The 22,872-nt window shown below is 38.8% G+C and overlaps 3 protein-coding genes across 11 annotated transcripts in view; 1 reads left to right on the forward strand and 2 right to left on the reverse strand.

The window, feature by feature from the left end:
* Positions 1–8,564, reverse strand: part of Ccdc30 (coiled-coil domain containing 30) — a 126,129-nt gene extending 117,565 nt beyond the window's left edge. For both annotated transcript variants that reach the window (XM_046468816.2, XM_046468817.2), the window contains exon 1: positions 6,813–8,564. The gene's annotated coding sequence lies outside the window, so the exon portion shown is untranslated. The remainder of the gene's footprint in view (positions 1–6,812) is intronic.
* Positions 8,565–8,697: 133 nt separating this feature from the next.
* Positions 8,698–12,469, reverse strand: Ppcs (phosphopantothenoylcysteine synthetase). 7 transcript variants are annotated; one of them, XM_046468825.2, is made up of 3 exons: positions 12,333–12,469; positions 11,344–11,447; positions 8,698–9,565 (listed from the first exon to the last, which is right to left on the reverse strand). In XM_046468825.2, the coding sequence occupies exons 2-3, from the start codon at positions 11,434–11,436 to the stop codon at positions 9,242–9,244; spliced, it is 417 nt and encodes a 138-aa protein (XP_046324781.1). In that variant the 5' UTR covers positions 11,437–11,447; positions 12,333–12,469; the 3' UTR covers positions 8,698–9,241. The 7 variants fall into 7 exon arrangements, with proteins under 7 accessions (XP_046324781.1, XP_058426817.1, XP_046324779.1 ...); XM_058570834.1 differs by having other exon boundaries at positions 12,435–12,456; XM_046468823.2 differs by having other exon boundaries at positions 12,419–12,440.
* Zmynd12 (zinc finger MYND-type containing 12) overlaps positions 12,207–22,872 on the forward strand; it is a 30,381-nt gene continuing 19,715 nt past the window's right edge. Inside the window, exons 1-2 of one of the 2 annotated variants that reach the window (XM_058570832.1) lie at positions 12,207–12,781; positions 22,458–22,599. In XM_058570832.1, the coding sequence (XP_058426815.1) occupies positions 12,672–12,781; positions 22,458–22,599 (252 nt within the window). In that variant the 5' untranslated portion in view covers positions 12,207–12,671. The remainder of the gene's footprint in view (positions 12,782–22,457; positions 22,600–22,872) is intronic. The other variant, XM_058570833.1, reaches the window with a different exon arrangement.

Genomic DNA, 22,872 nt, shown 5'->3' on the forward strand with positions numbered 1-22,872 from the left:
ATTTGTGTTATTAAAATCTTATTTATGAATTGGAGTTATTGCTGTAATCAAATACAACTTTTAAGTTAACTTGACCCAATTGGAGTGATGTATATAATTGTTTCTGTACTGCAAACAATCTACATAATTGCATTTGGTTTTGCCTTTTAATATTATATAATAATATATCAATATATATTATTTTAATAATATATAATATTATTTTTAATATTAATTAATAATATTAATATATTATTTAATATTATTTAATAATATTAATATATTATTATTATTTGATTTGCTAAGTTTTCCAGAGTCTTACCATTTTTTACATCAAGAGTTTTTGTGGACAATATTTACAATAGCAATTATGAGTCTGAAGCTCATACTGGAAAAAAAAGAACTCAAGTCTGATTCCTTGTGTCCCCAAGTGTCCTCCCCATGACTTGCAACTATAAATCTTGTGTTTCTCCAACCTTCCACCATCTATCTGGTCCTCACTCATCTCCTCCCACTTGTCCTTGAGAATCATGCAGTTATTTGTGGTTTTAGCCTTGAATAATAGAGAGCCCAAAATACTAGGAATATACAGCATCTTATGAACATTATTTGGCAATACGGAAAACTGCTTATGCAAGAATGACAAGATAGAAAGCAGAATGAAAAAGTATTATTATAACCATGTGAAAACCAGACACACAAAGACAGGAAGCAAATACATCAATGCTGGAATCACTTGTGATAAATTGAGAAGTAAGATTGTGAGTGATTAGAAAATAATTGCTGCAGGTTGCTTATCCAACAGAACAGCATCAGCCCATGTTGTCTGGGTAAGCTGGAGAGTCTGGGTTGAAGAAAGGTCAAAGGAAAAACAGATGGGAGATACTAAAAATGCCTTTTGATGCTCGTCTTCTGGGAGTAGTGGATGTTAGGCTGATATATAGGAAGACAGGACTTGCTGGTCAGGAGGACAGTGAAGGTTTCCAAATGTACAGCTCATCCAAGCTCTTCCACTTGGCCACACCCCCAAAGCCAGTGAACTTTAATCTCCACTCTACTTAACCACCCATCCAGCTGGCTAACGTTGAACCAGTGTTGAAACCAAGTAATCCTAATCTCCAAATGTCCAATTCTGATCACCATCTTCTATGCTCCCTATCCTACCTCATTCTTTTTAAAAAAATGTATTAAAATATAAATAACTGGAGATTTACCATGTTAGTTATTTTAAGCATACATTTCAACGATATTAAGTGCATTTGTTGTATTCTCCAACCATTACCACTATCCATTTTTCAAAACGTTTAAATCATCTAAAACAGAAACTTTGTATCTACTATATAAAAACTTTCCATTCTCTTCCTCCCCAGCCCCTGATAACCACCATTCTACCTTCTGTCTCTATTTCTGTCTCAAAGGGTTTCCTGCAAGTGGAATCTATACTATTTGTTCTTCCGGATTGGCTCATTTATCTCAGAATAATGTTCTTCAAGGTTCATCTGTGTCATGGCTTATGTTAGAATTTCCTTCCTTTTTAAGGCTGAGTGATAGTCCATTGTATGTATAAATCACATTTTGTTTATCCACCTTTTGACTATGCACTGGCACACAAGCATTTGTTTGAGTACCTGTTTTCAATTGCTTGGGATATATTCCTAAGAATAGAATAGCTAGATATATAATTCTGTTTAACTTTTTGAGGAACTATTGATAATCTTCCACAGCAGCTACATCATTTTATATTCCCACCAGCAATGCAGAAGGGTCCCAATTTCTCCACATCGTTGCCAATACTTATTAATTTCTATAAATTCCTTATGGGTATGAATCACTTGCTCTCTTAAACTATATTTATTCCACAATGCAGTGTGACCTCCAGTTTCGGATCCATTACATCCTTTTTCAAAGCACCAAACTGCTTATTTGTTTCCCCACAAGTTTGGACCCAACTGTTGATCATTTAAATCTTTCACCAATATCCCCAATTATCTTGCCTCTTGTCCCACCCGTCTTAAATTCTAGCCCTTGAAAAGTTCAGTAATTTAACTCTTCTCTACTTATTTTAGGTTTCTGAGTACTGGTAGAGAAAAATCAAACAAAAACAGGAAGACCAGAGGTAGTAAAAATTCATGTCCTCCATCCTGAGCCAAGTTCTGAACCACTAGGTCATACTATGTGATGCCAGCTTCTATTGGAAATATTGCCACTCCCCTCCTTTGGTAGATGACCTTGTCTCCCTCAGTACTAGTAAAATTAAGGTCATCATAAACCTCTGACAGATTCTTCCCCTACCACCAATACTAACCTTTGTCTTTAGGCAATCCTGACCTCTTTCCCTTGTCAGTGGGAAAGCTTACATCCTCCTAACCAAGGGTAATCCCTTAATCTGTGAACTAGGTCCCATCCTGTATTGTTTCTTCAGAGAAACATTTTCTTTTCTGTATGCCCATTACCTCCCTCTCTGGTGATCTTCCCTCAGCTCAAGATGTTTCTGACATTGAAAATAAAGATACAGGTCTGAGGGTATAGAATGTGTGTTTAGCATGTGCAAGGCCCTGGGTTTGATTCTCAGCACCAAACACAAATAAAGAAAATTAAAGATATAGAAAATAATCCTCCTTTGGTCCCACCATGTCCCTCTCTAGCTATTGTCTTCTTTGGGATAATTTGGCTACTGCTTTTACCACTGTGCTGAAAACTACCAGTCAACAAGGAACTCAAAATGCCATATCCAATTGGATAGGTTTCTGTTTCATATCCAATTGGATATGATCTTTCTGCCATACCTGTCTACTTTTTCCCTAAACGTTTTCCTTTCTGTTCTGTGACATTCTGTTCTCCTGTTTTGACTCTTACTTCTCTAACCTTTCCTTCTCAGTGTTATTCCTGGGCTCCTTCTCTTCCATAGGCCTTTCAAATGCCCTTCTCTCTCCCATGATAACAGTTCATGTTCAGGAGGCTGACCCATATTGGTTCAAGTCCTGGCTCCATCACTTTGTAGCTGTGTGGCTTAGGTCATTTGACATTTTAAAATTTTTATTTATCCACCTACAAAACTGATATAATACTAATGCCTACCTCATTGAGTTTTTGGAAGGATTAAATAATAATCCATCTCTGTTATGCTTCAGATTGATCTAGAAAAGTAGCAAGAAACAAAAACCTATTGAACTTGGAACAGATACGAGTGTGGCTGAGACTGCCAGTTTTCCTTTAATATTTATTCTTCCCTTTCATCACAGAAATGAAACATTTCAGTTTTTCATGGATCACAGGCTGTTTTCCTTATGGCTAGCTATAGCCATAGGACTAAGTTCTGAACAATGGAATGTAAAGGGAATTCTGTGCTGCTTCCAATAAGTGTCCTTAAAGGACCAGGATGTTCTTCCTTGCTCCTTCCTACTTTGTACTTACTGAAATTCAGACCAGATGGTTGAAGCTTGAGCAGACATCCTGATGCTATGAAGTGCAAGCCACACATCATGGATGATTTAACACCACAAGAGAAGAAACCTGGGTCTCTGACAGTTTCAAGATGCTGCCCTAGCAGTTATGGCCTACTTTCTTCTTGACCTTCACAGAAGAAAAGTAACTTTCTTTCTCTTTAAAGCCAATATTAGTTTGCCCTTTCTGTCCCTCACAGCCAGCCAATCCTGACTACTATAAGAGAGACAATGAAAGCATAAGATACAAGGACATATTGCAGGTAACAACAAGGCTACACAGAAAACAGATATAGAAAGTGGGCAGTCATTAAGACACCCACAAGGTTTTTTGTCTCTAGGGTTTCCTGTGAGTTCATCTGCTTCTCTTGATTCTCATCATGGATGAACTTTCTCTATTTGCTCATTAGCAAGACTGAAAATAGTCATTTAAGTCGCAAGCCTGTGAAACGTTTCAGATTAAGTCATTTTATGTTTGTATCTCATAGTTCGATTAAATATATTTTTAGTTGCTGATTGCCCTTTATTTATTTATATGTGGTGCTGAGAATCCAAACCAATGCCTCACACATGCTAGGCAGGCACTCTACCAATGAGCTATAACCCCAGCCCTCTTTGTTCAGTTTTTGAAAGAGAAATTATTTTTGTTGCTCACCCAAATGAATTGTGCTTTCTTCTCCATGTATATTTCTCATTCAGGTAGTTATAGATGGAATGGGTTGGAAGTAGTGTACAAATATGGTCTCTAAAGCCCAACCTTTAAAAAGATAGGATTTATAGAGATTCAAGTTTCAGAGAACAGGATAGAGGCAAAGAGGGCAATATAATGTGAGTTTACCACTTTAAATTAGTGCATATTCAATTGAATAACTCAGTTTGAAAAACCTGCTCATTTCCCCCTTTTTCCTTTTGTATTCCATATTTAAAATCACCATAAATTTAGTGATGAAATCTAGGAGTCATCCTTGACCCCTCCTTAATCATCCTACTCACACATAATCAGTGGCAATAGATTCTACCTCTTTTATCGTTTTTTATCTCCATGGCTGTTGCCTTAGTTTAGGCTTTCCTATTTGCTCAGTTTAGTGTAGCAGCATTCTTAACTACTATGGCCTGCTGCCAGGCTGGCCCCCATTCAATCTGTGTTCTCCAAGCTTTCAGACTGATACTTCTGAATGCAAATCACTTGCTGGTTAGCATTCTCATTGCTTTTAGGCAGAATCCAAGCCCCTTAGGATGACACTAGAGATACTCCACAATCTGGTTCCTGCCTGCCTTTCTAGCCTTATATTCTGCTACTCTTGACTTTAGCCTTCCATGTCATGTATGTATAGGCCCCATCATGCTGCTTATATTCCCATACTGTAGATTCAGGTCCCTCTGCCTAGAATAGTGTTATGACATCCCATAATGAACAATATTCCAGTGAATTTATTGAGACCTCATGGTTGAGAAATTTGAAGATTAAAGCAGATCTTTACATAAATCTGTTCTTTGAATTACAAATGGTCTGACATCTAAACTGTACCTAAAATTGCCTGCCTAACAAAGTGTACGGAAATAATATTCTCTCCAAAGCAGATCCTGAATAAATGTTCATTAAGTATCTCAAAGAAATGCATCCTGTGGTATTTTTAAGTCTCTAAACTTTTCCAGGTGAAAAGAATGAAATGGTAAAATGAGTGTCAAAGATGCCAGTAGGACATTCCCAGTTGTGACAACTAAAAATGTTTCCTTATATTGCCAATTATCTCTTAGGGGACAAAATCAACTCCACAGGGATTGGATATCATAAAAATATAGCGAAGATCATTGGAGTATAAGGAGATTGTGAAGGAGGAAGGATGGAAAAGTACGGGGGAATGTGGAATGAATTTAAGAAAATCACATTATGTGTATATATAAATATACCACAGAGAATTTCACCTTTATGTGTGTCTGGAAAGTATCAATCAAGGATGGATAAAGAAAATGCAAAGAGAGGATCAGTGCAGTAGAGAATGGGTCAAGGGAGGGAAGGGGGAGGAGGAAGGAAATGGGACTGAAATGAAGTGGGTCAGATTCCATGCATGTACATTTTTGTGGGGATGAATCTAGCTACTATGTGAAACTATAATGCTCTAATAAAAATAAATCATTTCCTAGGCCTAGAAATGTGTTCTGGTAAGAGGAAAAATTTCTAATTAATCATGCTATAATGATGTTTGGTCAATAAAGGAAGAAGAAAGGAAAGCTCCTTATAAAATAGCATCTAACAGTCTCTTTTTTAAGAGAATTTATTCATTTCCATTCAATGTGAAAACAGTCTCTTTTTTAAGAGAATTTATTCATTTCCATTCAATGTGAAAAACTGCAGAACTTGTTTTTCTTTCCTAATCTATTATAGAAGAGAAAGATGAATTTTTAATTATTTGAAAATCTGACTCTAAGCAAGAGAAATCATAAATACTGTTTTGATTGGCCTGTAACATCAAAATATCCAAATGGTTATAGCCCTCCAAATATCTGTTAAAAATATGATTTATATAGCCTCAAAATAGGTTTATTGCTGAAGAAGAAATGGTAAGAATCAATGAGGAATACATGCTACAAGACAAATTAAATCTTTCCAAGCTAAAATAAAATTTCACTGGGTCTAAATCAATCTTATCCTATATTTAAGCCATCGGTACTAGTCTTTTTAAAGACCACTGAACCTGCTGCTCCCTTACGAAAAATATTTATTTTTCAATCACTCCCCCTTATTGGTTTACATCACAAAGAATAGTTTCCTGGTTCAGAAGAGGCATGAACATGAAGAGGCACAAGAATTCTTACAAGCACCTTCTCTCTAGCAAATTCTATCATCATCAGGTGTTGGATTTATGTGGACTTAAAGTCGAAATCCTGTTTTTTGATCATTTTTGACATTTTCACAAGTATCTAAAATTAATATTAGATATAATATTAATTCAAAAGGAAAACCTTCTTTATATAAGCCTGAAATGGGCCCAACACTACAATCATTTTCATTTTTTCCCTTCATTTTCAAAACACAGTAGGCTTGCAGTAATTTGATGTTTGTATTTATCAATGTGTAACTTTTCCATTCTAGTCTCTAGTTTACCCCAGACAGAAAGTTTGCCACAGTGCAGAGAAACAAAAAATCTTCCTAATGATTGCAGAGTTGGAGAAAAAAAACTTAGCTGTGCAAAGCATTGCATCAGGAAAGCAGAAAGGGGTGTTCTATAGATGACAGAGGTGGTGGATATGAATGGACATTCAATAATGTGTAGTGTGGACAGGGAAGGGTGAAAAATGGTTGTGGAATGAACAGGATGAGGAAACTGGTGCTTGATGAGAGAAGTGGATGAGGTTGTAGCTTTAAAGGCAGAAAATAACTGACTTGACCTCCAATGCTGAGGTTACCAAAGGCCTCCAGAGTCTTCTCCAGAGTCTTCTTCAAGGTTCTGCATGACGAAGACCAGCCAAAAAAAAGCAGGAAACGGCAGTTCTTAGGTTCACGTGCCTACAAGTAGGGGACAATTGTGCCTCCGTGAACTTTTAGCGACTTGTATCTTCGGGTGCAGTCATCTGTCCGGGGTGTGCCACTCACCGGTTAGGTGAGAAAAGGAACGCCTACATAACTCACTGAGCGTGTTCTAAGCCACTGTTTTAATAAGAGCGGATCCAGGGAAAACAGGCGAATCCTTCAGGCAGAATCACTCCAGCTTCATCGGGAAAGGCCAGACGAAGGGCTCCTCTATAAGTTTCGGTCCTTCCTTGGAAGAGAAGCGGAAAAGCCCTGGAATGTGGGGGGAAAGGAGTGGAGAATAGATGCTTGCCTCTTCGGAGTTGAGGCGGGAACCTCAGGAAGCAGGAGGAAATTTTTTTTTTTTTTGGAGGATGCTGAGAGGGTCCGGGGTCGGTCCGCGGCTAGCAGCTCAGCTGCGAACTGCAGGTGCCTAAGGAGCCAGGGCGTCATAGCAACCGCCCTCGCTGCTGGGACGCAAAGGCGTCATTCCGGCAGGAACTGTAGGTACGATGCACGCCATTGGTGCCACTGACTGTTCTTCCTGTGACGAGTTTTGTTACGGCGCACTCCATTGGCCTCTGGGTCTTGGGGCGGAGTTCTTCCAGCCGCGCGTGAGTACTACTCGCTCCATTGGCTCCTGAGACAGCCTTAACCATAATTTGTATAACTGCAAGCGCTTGCAATTTAATAGCATTTCTAGTTCTCAAATAGCTACCCTTGTCCCAGCCTTATCAAAGTCCCGGGCTCCTTACGTTAGACTTCCTGATCTAGAACTTATTTATTCTTTTAAAATATATTTTTAAAAATTGTAGATGAGCACAATACCTTTTTTTATGTGGTGCTGAGGCTCGAACCCAGTGCCTCCCACATACTAGGCAAGTGCTCTACCATTGAGCCACATCCCCAGCCCCTTATTTCATTTTTATAAGGGTAGGATGCTAGGTCAGGAGTTCTGAATTTTAGACCTATATCTGTCACTAACCACATGGGGAGCCTCAGATTAAACACAACACTTGCACCCAACTTACTGTCAAAATGGAGAAACCCGGCTTGACCAGAATTATCCTTAAAAGTTGAAACCCTTTAAGAAGTCCTAAGCCTGGCAAATTCGGTTTAGGCGAGTCGTATCAATCTCTCCCTTTGGCAACAGAACCCTTGAGAATGTTTTCTCTGATTTAAAATGCTATCACCACCACACAGCCCACTTAACACCTATTTGTCAGTTTCAGTATCACCTCCTCAGGCAAACTTTCTTTGATACTCTAATCTAAATCAAGTTCTTTCTTGTTTTGTTGACTCACGTTCATTTTTCTTTAAACCCAAACACACACACCCTCACTCCCCCTGCCTCAGAATTTTCACTTGTATAAATACTGTTTTTAAGTGCTCTGAATACATTAATCAACCTAAGTAGAGAACTCTTTAATTCCATAGAATGGTGCTTGTTTTTGAGCACTAACATGAGGTGATTCTCACAGGAATAATTATGACCAAAAAAAAAAAGGATCACTTCTAGTTTTAGCCCCACTTATCCCACACTTTTTATCAACTGTAATGCATCCCTTAGGTTAGTCACCAGTTGGTCCCTGCCTAAAAGGTTGTATTAAATGTACCTCAAGAATGGTCCTAAAATATTTGAAAGGTAAATTTTTATTCAAATATGAAGTAAATCTAGGAAAAGAAAAAAAGATTTAGGGAGGTATCTTTTGCTTCTACGCACATCTTTGTTAAGTTTCCAAAAAACAACACCCTTCCCATGTGTTGGTTTGTGGGCACACATTTTATTGCACTTAATTTTTTATATGTCCATTTCCCCAGCAAAACATATTTATTCATCTTTTTAATCCTCATAGCTCAGCACAGGGCCTGGCACAGAGTAGGCACTCAAATACTTGATCTTGAAAACATGACCACTTATGTATGCATCCATAATCCCCCTTCTACAGTATGAAGTGGGTGGATATTCAGCGTTCAGCTACTTTTCATGTACATTTTGCAGAATATATAATTCCCAAATTATATTAGTGATTTCACACTTTAAAAGAGATCATCAGGATCTCTTTTTTAAAAGCTGTTTATTTCTTGGCTTTTTAAAAAGTCAAGGCAAAGCTCTAGTGTTCAATTTCCAAGTCAAGATAACATTTCAGGTGAGTGTGTCAGGTGGTTCAGTCATTAAGAGGCAAAAGCCAGCCCATATTGCCTGCACACTTTGTTCTTATAAAAGCAAATAATTTATTCTAGTCCTTGCCATTTGTAAGAGCCCTGGTCCACTGAACAATTTTTGATCCTATAAAACTTTTTTAGTTCAGTTTTTGTCACATATAAAAGCTGTGTGTCGAGACTGAAGATTATCCACTATCTTCTTTTCTATCTCTACACCTTTTTCTACATCTTCCTCTGATAGCAATAACTTGGTTTCTGAGTCTTTGGTAACAATAATAACAAAGGAATGTATTGACTCAAGGATATTAGCCACCACCAGTTGATGTTGATAAACTTCCAAAGCATTCCGAGCACGATTAATTACGATGGAGGGGTCGGTCTCCAACTTAAAGGAAATTATAAAGGCTTTGGGAGCCCAATCTTTAACCAAAGGATAAAGCATTTTTGGCACCATCTTCATTGTTATCTGTATTGGAAAAAGAAAAGCTTAATAAGCAAACAATGACCACTACCTATCAGGAAACTAAGGAATCAGGGACTCAGATTTTTGCCTAGATAAATTTTAGTGAGATTTTTTCCCATTGTGCAGACTTTTCAAAGCAAATTAAATGGTTAGCTTAAAAGCCTTAACTCTGTGGTGTTCATACTAATATCTAAATTTAAGGCTTTATACATATTCTGGGGCAAACCATTTTTTTTTTTTTTTTAATCAGCCCTACTCTGCTACCCTCATTACATTTTCTGGAATGTTCTCCTTTATTTCTTCAAGTAAACCCTCAAATAAGCAAATATAACTAATTGGTTCATGCAAATGTTATGCTGGCAGAAGTCCAAAAATATTGGATTTTTAAACCTCTCAGTTTAAAATATTTCTACATTGGTAGAATGGCTCTAGATTCCATTTACTTGTAACTGGAACTGTAAACGGAAAAATTACACAACAGCACTGAGGAAACAACTGATTTTCACTTGATTAAAACTCATACCATCTGTTTCCAACACCTTCAAAGAGGAATGTTGCGTTGTTTTGTATACTTTTAAGACAGAACTAAAAAATGTGGATAAAGATCCCAGAGTTTTGAAAGTGTGAATCACTAAACTAATCACCAGGATCTCTTTTTAAAAAGCTGTTGTTAGCAAGTGTGATAAGAATCATATATTGCTAGTTCCCCACTGTTTCTCCTTAGCATTTTTCCCTACCAAGAGTAGCATGCATTTGACTCCCCTGCAGTATGTAAGCAATTCAAGTGCTAGATATTTCTTTTCACTGCTTTTATCTCCAGTTCCTACAATTAACACCTGGTACAGTAGGTACTCAATAAATATTTGTTGAAGAAATGAAAAAATAAACTATCATACAAGGGCCCCATTGATAGAGTTTCTCCTATATAGATTCTACCTGAATCACTAGGAACTTCCCCTCAGGTTCCAAGACACCAGAATATCTTAATAACTCAACCATACAACTGTTCTCTTCATACCTCTTCCTTAAATTACAATAACCCCCAACTGAACTATCCCATTCACTCTATTCCCTACTTCACCTTTCAAAATGATGCCAGAATGTTCTTTTCACAAAAACTATCTTATTCTCCTACTTATGTGCTACTTGTCTCCATAGGATAAAATCCAAGCTCCTTAAGAAGGAGTAAAAACCAGGCATGGTGGCCCACTCCTGTAATCCCAGCTACTTGGAAGGATGAGGCAGAAGATTCCAAGTTTGAGGTCAGCCTGGGCAACATAGCAAGATCTTATCTCCAAAAACAAAACAAAATATTCTGTGAAGTAAGCTGCCTCTTCAGTCCACTTTCCAGCATTACTAAAAGCACTTTGATTCACAGCAGCTACTGCTAAACATAGCAGTGTTTCCAAACTCCAACTGTATAACTCCACTTGAAATGATCTTCCCCACTGTTATACCCTCTGCTCATCTTTAAAAACCCAGTTCAAGTTAACTTCCTCCAAGAAGCCTTCCTCAACTCCCCCAATTCACTTCCCCCAAATCTGACTGCACTTTGTACATACCTCCACTAGAGCATTTATCACTCTGTTTTGTAATTATGTCTGTGTCCAGGTCCCTGGCTAGATTGTGAGGTCCTTGAGGGAGGGCGGTGTCTTATTCATCTCTGTATCCCCAGTGCCTAGTGCATACAGAAGGCAGATAGGCCATCTCCAGATCAAGAGGAAAATTAACCCATGATTGGTTATAGGGGATCAGATCTCTGGAAGAGAAGCGCCCATCACCTGCAGTGGGCCCCCAGATGACTGGATCTTGTGTTCAGGCATTTCAGAGACAGGAACATAGAAATCTGACACGGCCGCAGCCAGGTAAAACATCGCAGAAGGCCCTGCAAAGAGAAGTAGAAGGTGTAACAAATAGGGGAGAGGTGTGGGATCAGTTCCTTTACAACTTGAGTTCCCAGACTGTAAGACCAGAGGTATGGGGGGAAAGTGGCTGGGGATAAAGGCCTTGCTTCCTGGCAATCGCTGGATCCCTAGGGCACGCACCTAGTGGACTGAGCGCTTGGGCAGCAGCCTTCAGCAGATGCAAATAGTCTGCCAAAGTGGAGAACTCTACAGCCAGGAAGGTGCCGGCAGCCGCTGCTTCTTGGTAGCTCCGCAAAGCCGCAGCGAAGCCCGGGAGTTCATTCTCCTCGGCCTCCAGGCTCAGCACGCCCGACTTAGCTGGGCCAGAAGGCCGCAGGGCCGACAGCCAGGTCTGAGGCGGGAAGCGGTGGGCAAAGGGGAAAGAGGAACGAGCGCGGTACAAGAACAGGACCCCGTAGCCTGCAGCCAGGAAGGCCTCGGCCGAAATTGCACCTCGCCGCCCGCTGCTGAAGTTGTCCAGAAAGCGCACTGGCCGCGCTTCCAGAGGGACCTTGGTGCCGCCTGACGTGACCAACACCACCCGCCGGCCCTGTGCGCCTAGCCCGGCCGCGAAGCGAGCCATAACCTCGGCAGAGCGAGCAGCACCCGAAGGCTGGGGGAACTCGGAGACGAGGTCCATTTCTTCCATCAGTGTCTGAGTTCCCCCTGCGCCTGCGCCTGCGCACGCCCCGGGGCCGCCGGCACCACGCCCTCCTCGTACCCAGTCCACGCCCAGCCGCAATAGTGAGCGGGCCGGTCCCTCCCCAAGGTTTTGCCCTAGGTCCCAATCTCGCCGGGTGTGGAAATGCGCGGTTATTCTGCCCCAGAGCCCAGCGAAAATGATACTGCGCCGAGGGAATTCTCACTTTCGGATAGTGAACATCTGGAAAGGTCGCATTCCCTCTTGTTAGTTTCCTGACCTGGGTAAGAACGGGCCGCGTTTGACCCTTACCGGCCACCGTACAGACCTTCCTGGGCTTGGATCCTTCGGAGTGTATTCTCTTTGTCATTTAACCTTTGTGACTGATGGAATTTGTGACCCTCCCCTCCCCTGTTTTAAAGCTCAAAATGTCAGTCGAGCCACGCCCCTCCCCTTTGCCCTTGAAACTCTGGTAACTAGGCTGTCGCGGTCGTCACGTGACGCCGGTGTCCTGCGTTTCCTCGCTGGGCAACCGTCCTAGAGACCTACAGCCGCTGGCTGCAACATGAACGTGATCTACCCACTGGCGGTGCCCAAAGGGCGCCGGCTCTGCTGCGAGGTGTGCGAAGCCCCAGCCGAGCGAGTGTGCCCTGCCTGCACAGTCACTTATTACTGGTAGGCCCTGGAACGTGGCACCTGGCGCCTGACTCCCTCCCTCTCTCCGGATCAGGGCCTGGGCCTGTGTACCTGTGTGAGCCGCCACCCCTCAAGGCGGCTTCAAGACAGGTCTCTAGGACCCCTGTGGCCTTGTCTGCCTCCTCTCCCACTGGTTGTGGGGTGTGTTTTGAGCACCTGCTGTGTGTTCTGCACTAGTCTAGGTGCTGAGGTTCCAGGGGCATTTGGGTAGCTCTGTTCCCTCAAGGAGCTAATGTTAGGATGCAGGAGACAGACAAGTAAACAAAACAAAGTAATTTCAGAGAGAGAAATTTCTCAAGACAAGTAAAGAAAGTGTGATGAGAAACTGGGCAAACAGCTTCTCTTGAGAGTAGACTTAATGTGAAGATAAATAAGAGCAACCCATCCTGGAAATGGCTGGGGGAAGGCCTGGTGTTTGAGGAATAAAAGAAGGCTGGTTGGTCCCAGGCACAGCTAAGATAGCAGGGAGGGTAAGTGCAAAATGAGGCCCATTTCCATTTATTCAATATAACATTCTCTTTGCTTCATATTAGACCCTATTTTTGACCTGATGTTACATCCAGAGATCTAGTTCACAGTCATAATGCATTTTACATGACAAATGCTGTCATTTAGGATGTGCTAAGCCCTGGGACCTCTAAGGATGGAAGCTGGGGTAGTGTACTTTTTTCCAGGGAAGTAATATTTGAGCTGAGTTTTGAAGGAATGGTGAAAAAGGGTAGGACATTCCTGGCATCCAGGACTGCGTGGGCAAAGGGTAAAAGTACAGAGTTTGCTGAGAACTAGATAGGGAAGATAGTAGTGGAGGGACTGGTCAATGATTTTCACACTGTAGGCCAGGACTCAGCACATCATGGATAAATCAAACATCATTTAAAGAAGAAAAATAGCATAGACTAGAAAGTATCAAAACAATCCTACCTAAAATTTAGTGTTTTATGAGGATATGCATTTTTGTACTTGTAAAATGTATTTCTTACTATGAATTGAGTAAAAAAAGTTTTGATATCATTGTGATAGGTACTAGGAGAAGTTTAAACAAAGAAAACATAATGACATGAGATCAAAAAGATTAGAATTTACCTTCTGGCAAGCCGTGGATGGTATTGAGCTGACAGGCTGTCATTTGTGTTAAGGAAAATGACAGGCAGCAGTGTGGAAGATAGATTGGAAAATAAACACTGAAGACTGCATAACTGATTCGAAGGCTGTTGCCATGGTCCAAGTGGAGAGTGATCCTACCTTTCTCAGACTGATCCAGGTGTCTCACCTCAGTGCTCTCAAAGAACTCACTAGTCCCCCTATCTTAACACTTAGGACACAGGCTGAAATCAGTTGTGTAATTGTCTGTACCCCTCACTAGTCTGTATGACCCATGACAGCAGGGATGGCATCAGTTTTTTAGTTCCCTTCTTTGATGACATCATTGCATTTAGAATGCGATTCACAATTTGTAACAAGAACTACAAAGCTCTGACCATCTCTCTACTTGCATTTTCCACCACACTCACCCCATATTTTCCTTGCTATAGATACAGAGAACTGAAGTTCTAAATTGTTCTCTCAGTTTCTTTGCCCAGAATGCTCACTGTGCTGAGAACCTCCACTTCTATCACACACCTTCTGAACTCCCTTTCTTCCTTCAGATTTTACTTAAATGTCTTCTCCACCCCCCCATAGGTCCAAATCAAATCCAAACACTCTTCTGGCATTTTTCTTGTTAATAAGTCCATTTTTCTTTGCTTTTCTTCTCTTTTGATTTTTTTTTCATTTACTTATCCTACAAGGTCTTTGTCTTTACTAAACCAGTGCCCACACATAACAGGTATGCAATGGACATTTGTTGAATAAACAAACTTCTTTTTTTTGGGCGGGGTGCTACTGGGGATTGAACTCAGGGGCACTCAACCACAGAGCCACATCCCCAGCCCTATTTTGTATTTGATTTAGAGACAGGGTCTCACTGAGTTGCTTAGTGCCTCACTGTTGCTGAGGCTGGCTTTGAACTCCCAATCCTCCTGCCTCAGCCTCCCACCCATGAGATTACAGGTGTATGCCACCACGCCAAGTATAAACAAACTTCTGAATGGATAATAAATCCATCTGAGGCCAAGAAAATGGGAGGAGATGGTGAGTAACAGATTTGGTTGCAGATAAAACGAGGGGCCTTCATGTCACTAGGCTACAAGTATAGGCACGACACTCAGGAATGATTCTACTTCTTTGTCTGGTGTGTGTACCCATTTCTTCCTTAAAACCCCCTTCTTGGGGCTGGGGTGTAGTTCGGTGGCAGAGCACTTGCCTAGCGTGTGTGAGGCACTGTGTTCAATCCTTAGCGCCACATAAAAATAAAGAAATAAAATAAAGGCATTTTGTCCATTACAACTACAAAAAAAATTTTTTTTTAAAGTCCTTGTCCTCTTTATCCATGCAAACAGAAGTAATCCCCCCTTTCAGTTTACTTTGCTATCTACTCTTAGATGACTTTTGTTTCCCTTCTTCATTTTTAGTTGTTGGCAAGCATATTGTCTTAAATTTTATGCTTCATTAATGCAAGATGTTATTTTGAGTGCATATAGAAGGACTGCTATGTGTGTGCTATCTTTTGATTTATATCATATCCTGTGTATGCTCATGGTGTCCAGCAGTCTTGAAATAACTGGCACTAATATTTGATGATGACATGAATAAATCATTATTTCCATGCCCTCACCCTCTATTTTTTCCCTTTCTCTTCTTTCATTTGCTGCTGCATCTTTGTGCATGTGTGCACATGGTGCTGGAGATGGATCCCAGGGTCTCATGGGTGCTAGGCAAGTGCTCACTCCTTTCACTTGTTTTAATTCTCTTTAAGGTTTTTTCTTCTTTTTTACCCATCTGTTTTCTTCAGATTTCTATGCCCTTATGTTCTGGATATCTCAATATTTTTTTATTTTATAAAACAAAATGAGATAATTTTTCTACAGGTTTTGATGGTTGAATGTAAAGTATCTAGAACTGTGCCAGGGACCAAGTTGGCACACAATGTATATTCTTTTTTAAGCATCCCAAATTTAAGAAGCCAAAAGGACAGTCAATTTGAATTCTTGCAAGTTTTTTCCTATAAAAGAATTTTATCCTAATGGTAAATGCAATTCATGCTCACTGCAGAGAACTTGAAAATACAAAAATAAAGAAGAAAAATAATCCATAATTCTACCACCCAAAGATTAGTAACCTGACATTTTGGTGAATTTCATTCTTTTTCTTCTAAACATATTTATTTTATGTATTATGCATAATCTTATGCATATTGTAGCTCATTGGATTGTGAATATGTTCCCAGGGAAGAGAACATTTTCAAGAAAATATAATTTTATGAAAGTACACACTGAAGCGTTTGTGATAGTTAGAGGCATCAGTGTTATGGTTTAGCAAATCACAGTATATTGGATAGGCAATAATTTTTCCTTTAATTTAAAATAAGATGGCACAAATTTAAATGCCTTAACTGGCCAAGAAGAGAAAACAGTGAAATGGTATTCAATAACAGAAAATAATAGGATCTGTAGTGAATTGTAGAATGAATGTCCTGCTTAAAGACATTCAAATATGGTTCTAAAAATGTGATAATGCACAAACTAAATATGTCTAGATCACGAACTACTTAATTGTGAGCCCTGAATGAAACATATTTTCCAACTTCTTTTGTATGCACTATGTTGACTTGCAGGGGTAAGACAAATGAATTAAGAGAAAACTCAAATACGTAAGCAAAGCTCACTGTATTTACAAAAGCAAGATATGTTAGTTGCTTTTACTAGAACAAAAGTTCATGCAGTTAAATAAGTTACCATTTCCATTGCTCACACGATTACTCAACAAGTCCTATTAAATAAAAACCCTGTGGAATTTAGCTATTTCTATATCCTGGTTATTAAGTGCTTTTATTGATCTGTTTACAATAATTCTCTGTCCTCTAGAAAACTTTTAAAGTGGCTTCTGACATTTCTATAGTATCAGAGTTAATAAAGAAAACACTCAATTGTATTTCTGTTGTCCCAGGAGAAAGGAAAGTGAGGGGATGCTTGCAGTCACGTATTTTCTATGGCTGCTTTTGTGCTACAACAGCAGGGTTTAGTAGTTGGAACAGAGAGCACAGAGCTCTCTAAGTCTAAAATAGTTACTGTTTGGCACTTCACAGAAAAACTTTGGTAACCTCTTCCCTAGATTATTGGTACCTGTTTTGAAGTCTATAATGAACTCAAACTGTTAACTGTCTCACACTTAAGTGAAAATGTGTAATAGGCAGTGAAAATGTGTAATAGGCAGTAGAAATCAAAAACTCATGATTGTAGGCATTTAACAACAGAGCCTCAAAGTACATGAAGCCCAGACTCACAACTGAAGGGAGAAATAGACAATTTAATAATAATAGTTGGAGATGTCAATTTCTCACTTTCAGTAATGAATAGAACAACTAGAGAAACATCAGCAAGGAAATAGAAAACTTGAACAAAAACTATAAACCAACTAGACCTAACAGACCTTTGTAGAGCACCCTAAATAATAACAGGATACACATTATTATTAAGTGCATATAGAACATTCTTCAGGATAGACTGTATGTTAGGTCATAAAATAAATATCAATAAGTGTGTGAGGATTGAAGTTATACACAATTACAGTGGAATGAAATTAGTCATCAGTAATATAAAATTTGGTAAATTCACAAATTGTGGAAATAAAATACTAAAAAAAAGTGTGTCAAAGAAGAAATCACTAGGGAAATTAGAAAATGCTCTGAGATGAGTGAAGACAAAAACAGTATATTAAACATAAGAGATGCAGACAAAACAGCAGTTAGTGGTTCCTAAAGATCTATAACAAGTAAAGAGATTTAGCCAGTAATTTTAAAAATTCCCACACGTAAAAAGCTGAAGAGCAAATCACTTCATTAAAGTTCAAATGTTTAAAGAATTAACACTGACTTTCACAAATTCTTCAAGAATATGGAGGAGGAAATAATTCCTAATTCATTCTATAAGACCAGTATTATCCTAATAACAAAACCAAATAAAGATGTCACAAGAAAACTACAGACCAGTACCCTTTATGAATATACATATAAAAACCCTCCACAAAGTTTTAGCAAACCATATCCAGCACTATATATGAAGTTTATATACATCATGACCAAGTGGGATTTATTCTAGGAATTCAAGACTGATTCACCATACAAATACCAATCAGTGTAATACACTATATTAATAGGTAAAAGACAAAAATCATGTGATTATCTCAATAGGTGCAGAAAAAGCATTTGACAAAATCTAACATCCGTTATGATAAAAACATTTAAACTGGAAGTAAAAGGGAACTTCTATTTACTTGGTAAGGAGAAACTATGAAAAAAACCATTGAGAAAAACAGAGCTAAGGTTATACTTAATGGTCAGAGACTGAAAGCTTTTCCTCCTAAGAACAAAAAGGAGACAAGGATGTTGCTGTCACAACTCTAGTCAACTTTGTACTAGAGGTTCTGGTAGGGGCAATTAGAATACAGTGAAATAAAAGATACCTAGCTTAGAAAGGAAAGAGAGAAACTACTTTAGTTTGCAGATGACATGACCTGCTTTTGATGGTTAGTTTTATGCATCAATCTGACTGAGGCAAGAGGATGCACAAATAGTTAGTAAAACAATATTTCTAGATGTGTCTGTGAAAAACTAGCATTTGAATTAATAGACTAAATAAAGGTCACCCTCACCAATGTGTGTGGAGATCATCCAGTCTACTGAGGGCCCAAATAGAACTTTAAAAAGTATCTTCTTTTCTGTACTCCATCTGCTGCCCAAGAACCTCCTAGTTCTTGGACTCTGAAACTTATACCAGCAGGCATTCTCTTTCCTCCCCTCCTTTTAGTTCTTAGGCCTTCAGACTTAGATTGAGGTACAACATGAGTTTTTGGTTCTCTAGCTAGCAGACAGCAGATTGTGGTACTTCTTAGACTTTGTATCACTTGAGCCAATTCTCACAGTAAATACATATTTGTTCTATAAGCACCTGTACATGCTTGTCTATAAAAAAAAACCCTAAAGAACCTACAAAAGTATTATTACAGATAATAAATGAACACATATAAGGTTGTAGCATATAAGATCAATAAACAAAAATCAGTTGTATTTCTATATATTGGCAATGAACAATCTGAAAATGAAATTAGGAAAGTCATTCCAGTCATAATAGTATTATAAGTTCCTAGGAATAAATTTAACCAAAATAGTACAAGATTATACACTGAAAACTACAAAACATTATTGAAAAAATTACAAAGACCTAAACAAACAAAAAAAATGTTCTGTATTTATTAAATGGAAGAACTGTGATCCTTATCAAAATCCCAACTGCCTGGGGCTGGTGTTGTAGCTCAGTGGTTGAGCACTTGCTTCACGTGTGAGGCACTGGGTTCGATCTTTAGCACCATATAAAAATAAATAAATAATAAAATAAAGATATTGTGTTCATTTACAACTAAAAAAAAAACTGTTAAAAAAAATTCCAACTGCCATTGTTGCAGAAAATGGACTTGCTGGCTCTAAAATTCCTCTGGAATGCAAAGGACCAACAATAACCGAAACTTAATAAAGAACAAAGAAAAGTGTGTATTTTAAAAGAATCACTTTTCAGTTTCAAAATTTGCTATGAAGCTATAGTGATGAAGACATATAGGTCAATGGTACAGAATTGAGAATTCAGAAAAAAAGCCCAAACGTCTATGTTCAGTTGAATTTCAACAGGTGCCAAGACCATTCAGTGGGGAAAAGTATGGTTCTTCAACAAATGGCACCAAGACAAGTGAATGTCCATGTACAAAAGAATGAATTTGAACCCCTATCTTATGCCAGAAACAAAAAGACCTAAATGTAAGAGCTAAAAATATAAAACTTAAAAGGAAACAGTTGTAAATCTGTGTGATACTGGATTAGGCAATAGTTTCTTATATATGAAATCAAAACCACAAGGAACCAAAGAAAAATAGTTGAACATCATTAAAATTAAAAACTTGGGTGCATCAGAGAACACCATCAAGAAAGTGAGAAGGTGACCCATAAAATGGGAGAAAATATTTGCAAATCATGTATTTGGTAAGGATCTAATATCTAGAGTATTTAAAGAACTCTTAAAACTCAATAATAAAATACAATAGGCTTGATTTTACAAAAGGGCAAAGGGGTTTTTTTTGGTGATTTTTTGTTTTGTTTTTTGTTTGGTACCAGGGATTGACTCCTGGGCACTTTACTATAGAGCTACATCCCCAGCCCTTTTTATTTTTTATTTTGACACAGGGTCTCAGTAAGTCACTGAGGGTCATGCTAAGTTGCTGAGGTTGGCCCTGAACTTGTGATCATATTGCCTCAGCCTTCCGGTAGCTGGGATTATAGGTGTGCACCACTATACTTGGCTTGGGCAAAGGATTTGAATAAACATTCTACCAAAGACAAACATAAAAATGGCCAGTTAACATATGAAAAGATTCTCAACATCGTTAGTCATTAGGGAAATGCAAATCAAACCCACTGGATACTACTTCACAACCAGTAGGATGGTACAATAAAAAAGACAAAGGGGGCTGGGGTTGTGGCTCAGCGATAGAGCTCTCACCTTGCACCTGCAAGGCCCTGGGTTGGATCCTCAGCACCATATAAAACTAAATAAATAAAATAAAGGTATTGTGTCCAATTACAACTAAAAAATTTTTTTTAAATAAAAAAAAAGACAAAGGGGCTAGAGATATAGTTCTGTGGAAGAGCACTTGCCTGGCATGTGTAAGGCCCTTGGTTTGATCCCAGCACCCTACCCCAAAAGTGTTGGTATGGCCCTGAGGTTGTGTCTCAGTGGTCGAGCACTTGCCTAGCATGTTCGAGGGCCTGGGTTTGATCCTTGGTACCATATAAAAATAAATAAAATAAAGGTATTGTGTCCAACTACAACTAAAAAGTAAATATTAAAAAGAAAGTGTTGGTATGGGGGCAGAGAAATTGGTACTCTCATACATTGTGGCAGAAATATAAAATGGAGCAACAACTACCTAAAACAGTTTGGCAGTTCTTCAAAAAGTTAAACAGTTACCATAAAACTCAGCTATTCCATTCATAGCCGTATTCCCAAGAGATTGAAAACATGTTCATACAAAAACATGCACACAAATGTTCATAACAGCATTATCTATAATAGCAAAAAAGTGGAAACAACCTAAGTAACTACAAAATGAGGAATGAATAAACAAAATGTATACCCACACAGTGGAATATTTTCCCATCATAAAAAGGAATAAAATACTTGCACATGCTACAACATGGCTGAACCTTGAACACAATGTTCTAAGAAGCCAGACACTAAAGGACATTTAATGTCTGTTTCCACTAATATGCAATATTCAGAATAGGCTAATTCAGAGAAACAGTAGATTAGTGGTTGCTGGGCACAGGTATGAGGAAGGACGAATGGGAATGACTATTAACAAGTACAAAGTGGGTTTTTTTGACAATTAAAATGTCCTGGAATTACATAGGGTGATAATTACACAACTTTGAATACAGTAAACACACTATATACTTCAAAATATGAATTTTATGGTGTATGAACTATATTACAATTTAAAAAGTGAAATAAAAAACACTTGGAAAAAAGGATCAAAATTGGATAATAGACTGGGAGTTATTCAAAGAGGCAATTCATGGGGATGGATACTCGATAGGGATGCTGTCTAGTTTCTGCAGTATTCTATGCTGTTCTGTTTCTATGCTGTCCAACTGAGTGTTTAAAAATAATAAGAATAAAAAGTGAGAAAAGTTGTAAGCCAAACTGTCACAGTGCTTCTTTCTAGAGGGCTAAAAAATACTGATTTGGAATATAAGGTTATATATTGATAGCTCCCTACCTTTAAAATGGTAATAACAGATTTTATTTTGCTTTCAAAGAGTCAAATAATTGCATGCAAGACCATGTGTGGCACCACTGGGATTGTGGGGGGTGGGCATTCACAGTGACGTCTATGTGATCAGCCTCCTGGCACACAGAAGACAGTGCCAGTGGTTCTCATCCAAGCCATGGTGACATCAGAGGTAGGAAAACATTTTTGTAAAGTTGTCTAGGCCTCATCAAATATAAATTCCTTTCATTTCCCCAAGATAAAGACCCTCAAATCCATCAACTTTGGTGTTCAGACAAAATGACCTTAAAACAATGTAGAGTTAAAGTTGTCTTTGTTGTTATTAACTAGGCAGAATAGCCACAGCATCTCTGTGTGACTTTGGGGTGTGAAAATGTGACTGCTGAAAAGACCTTCTCCAATTTGCCCTCTCCAACCCCAACAGTTTATATTTTTTTTAAGTTGTAGATGGACCCAATATATTTATTTATTTATTATATGGTGCTGAGGATCAAAAACAATGCCTCACACATGCAAGGCAAGTGCTCTACCACTGAGCCACAGTCCCAGCCTACCCCACAGTTTTTACACCATCAAATAACAATAAGAAAAGGATTTGTGTCTCAGAAACAGCTTTGGGCTTTCTGTCTAGTTTGTGTTGGGCTTACTTTTCTGGTGTTTAGGGCTAGACCAGTAGAAAGGCCAAAGATAAAGATAATAAAGCCCATGTTTTTGTTGTCAGTGGTGTGGTGCATCAAAAAGCTGACTGGAATAGCATCCATGAGAAGGTATGTCAGCTCCTGATTCCATTGCGCACTACCATGCCCTTCTATAATTCAGAGGAAGAACGGCAGCATGGCTTGCAGCAGCTACAGCAGCGACAGGTAGGTCCTATAGGACTTTTTCAGGGTTAGCTCACGGGTGTAGTGAAACTACTACCTGCAAGGGCCAAACTGTGTTGGGATCACTAAATTGTAACCTTGGTAAGGAGAGAATTTGTTTTACATGTGTAAGTCCTTAATCCCATTCAGTCAGTTGTTTTTCACATCTCTACTGAACGTTTGCTAGATTAGTTTGCTAGGGTGGTTATAACAAGATGCCACAGACTAGGTGGCCCTTATTTTCTCAGAATTCTGGAGGCTGGAAGTCCAAGACTA

The sequence above is a fragment of the Marmota monax genome, unplaced genomic scaffold, assembly GCF_021218885.2.
Source record: "Marmota monax isolate L192 unplaced genomic scaffold, Marmota_monax_Labrador192_F-V1.1 WCK01_AAM20220418_F8-fsc00008, whole genome shotgun sequence".
Taxonomy (NCBI): Eukaryota; Metazoa; Chordata; class Mammalia; order Rodentia; family Sciuridae; genus Marmota; species Marmota monax.

Excerpts from the sequence above, each read along its gene's own strand:
- Ppcs (XM_046468822.1), bottom strand. The coding sequence starts at position 12,115 with ATGGAAGAAATGGACCTCGTCTCCGAGTTCCCCCAGCCTTCGGGTGCT. Across the intron at positions 11,448-11,607 it reads CCAAGCGCTCAGTCCACTAG|GGCCTTCTGCGATGTTTTAC; the intron begins GTGCGTGCCCTA and ends TTCTCTTTGCAG. Across the intron at positions 9,566-11,343 it reads CATCTGGGGGCCCACTGCAG|ATAACAATGAAGATGGTGCC; the intron begins GTGATGGGCGCT and ends TTTCCAATACAG.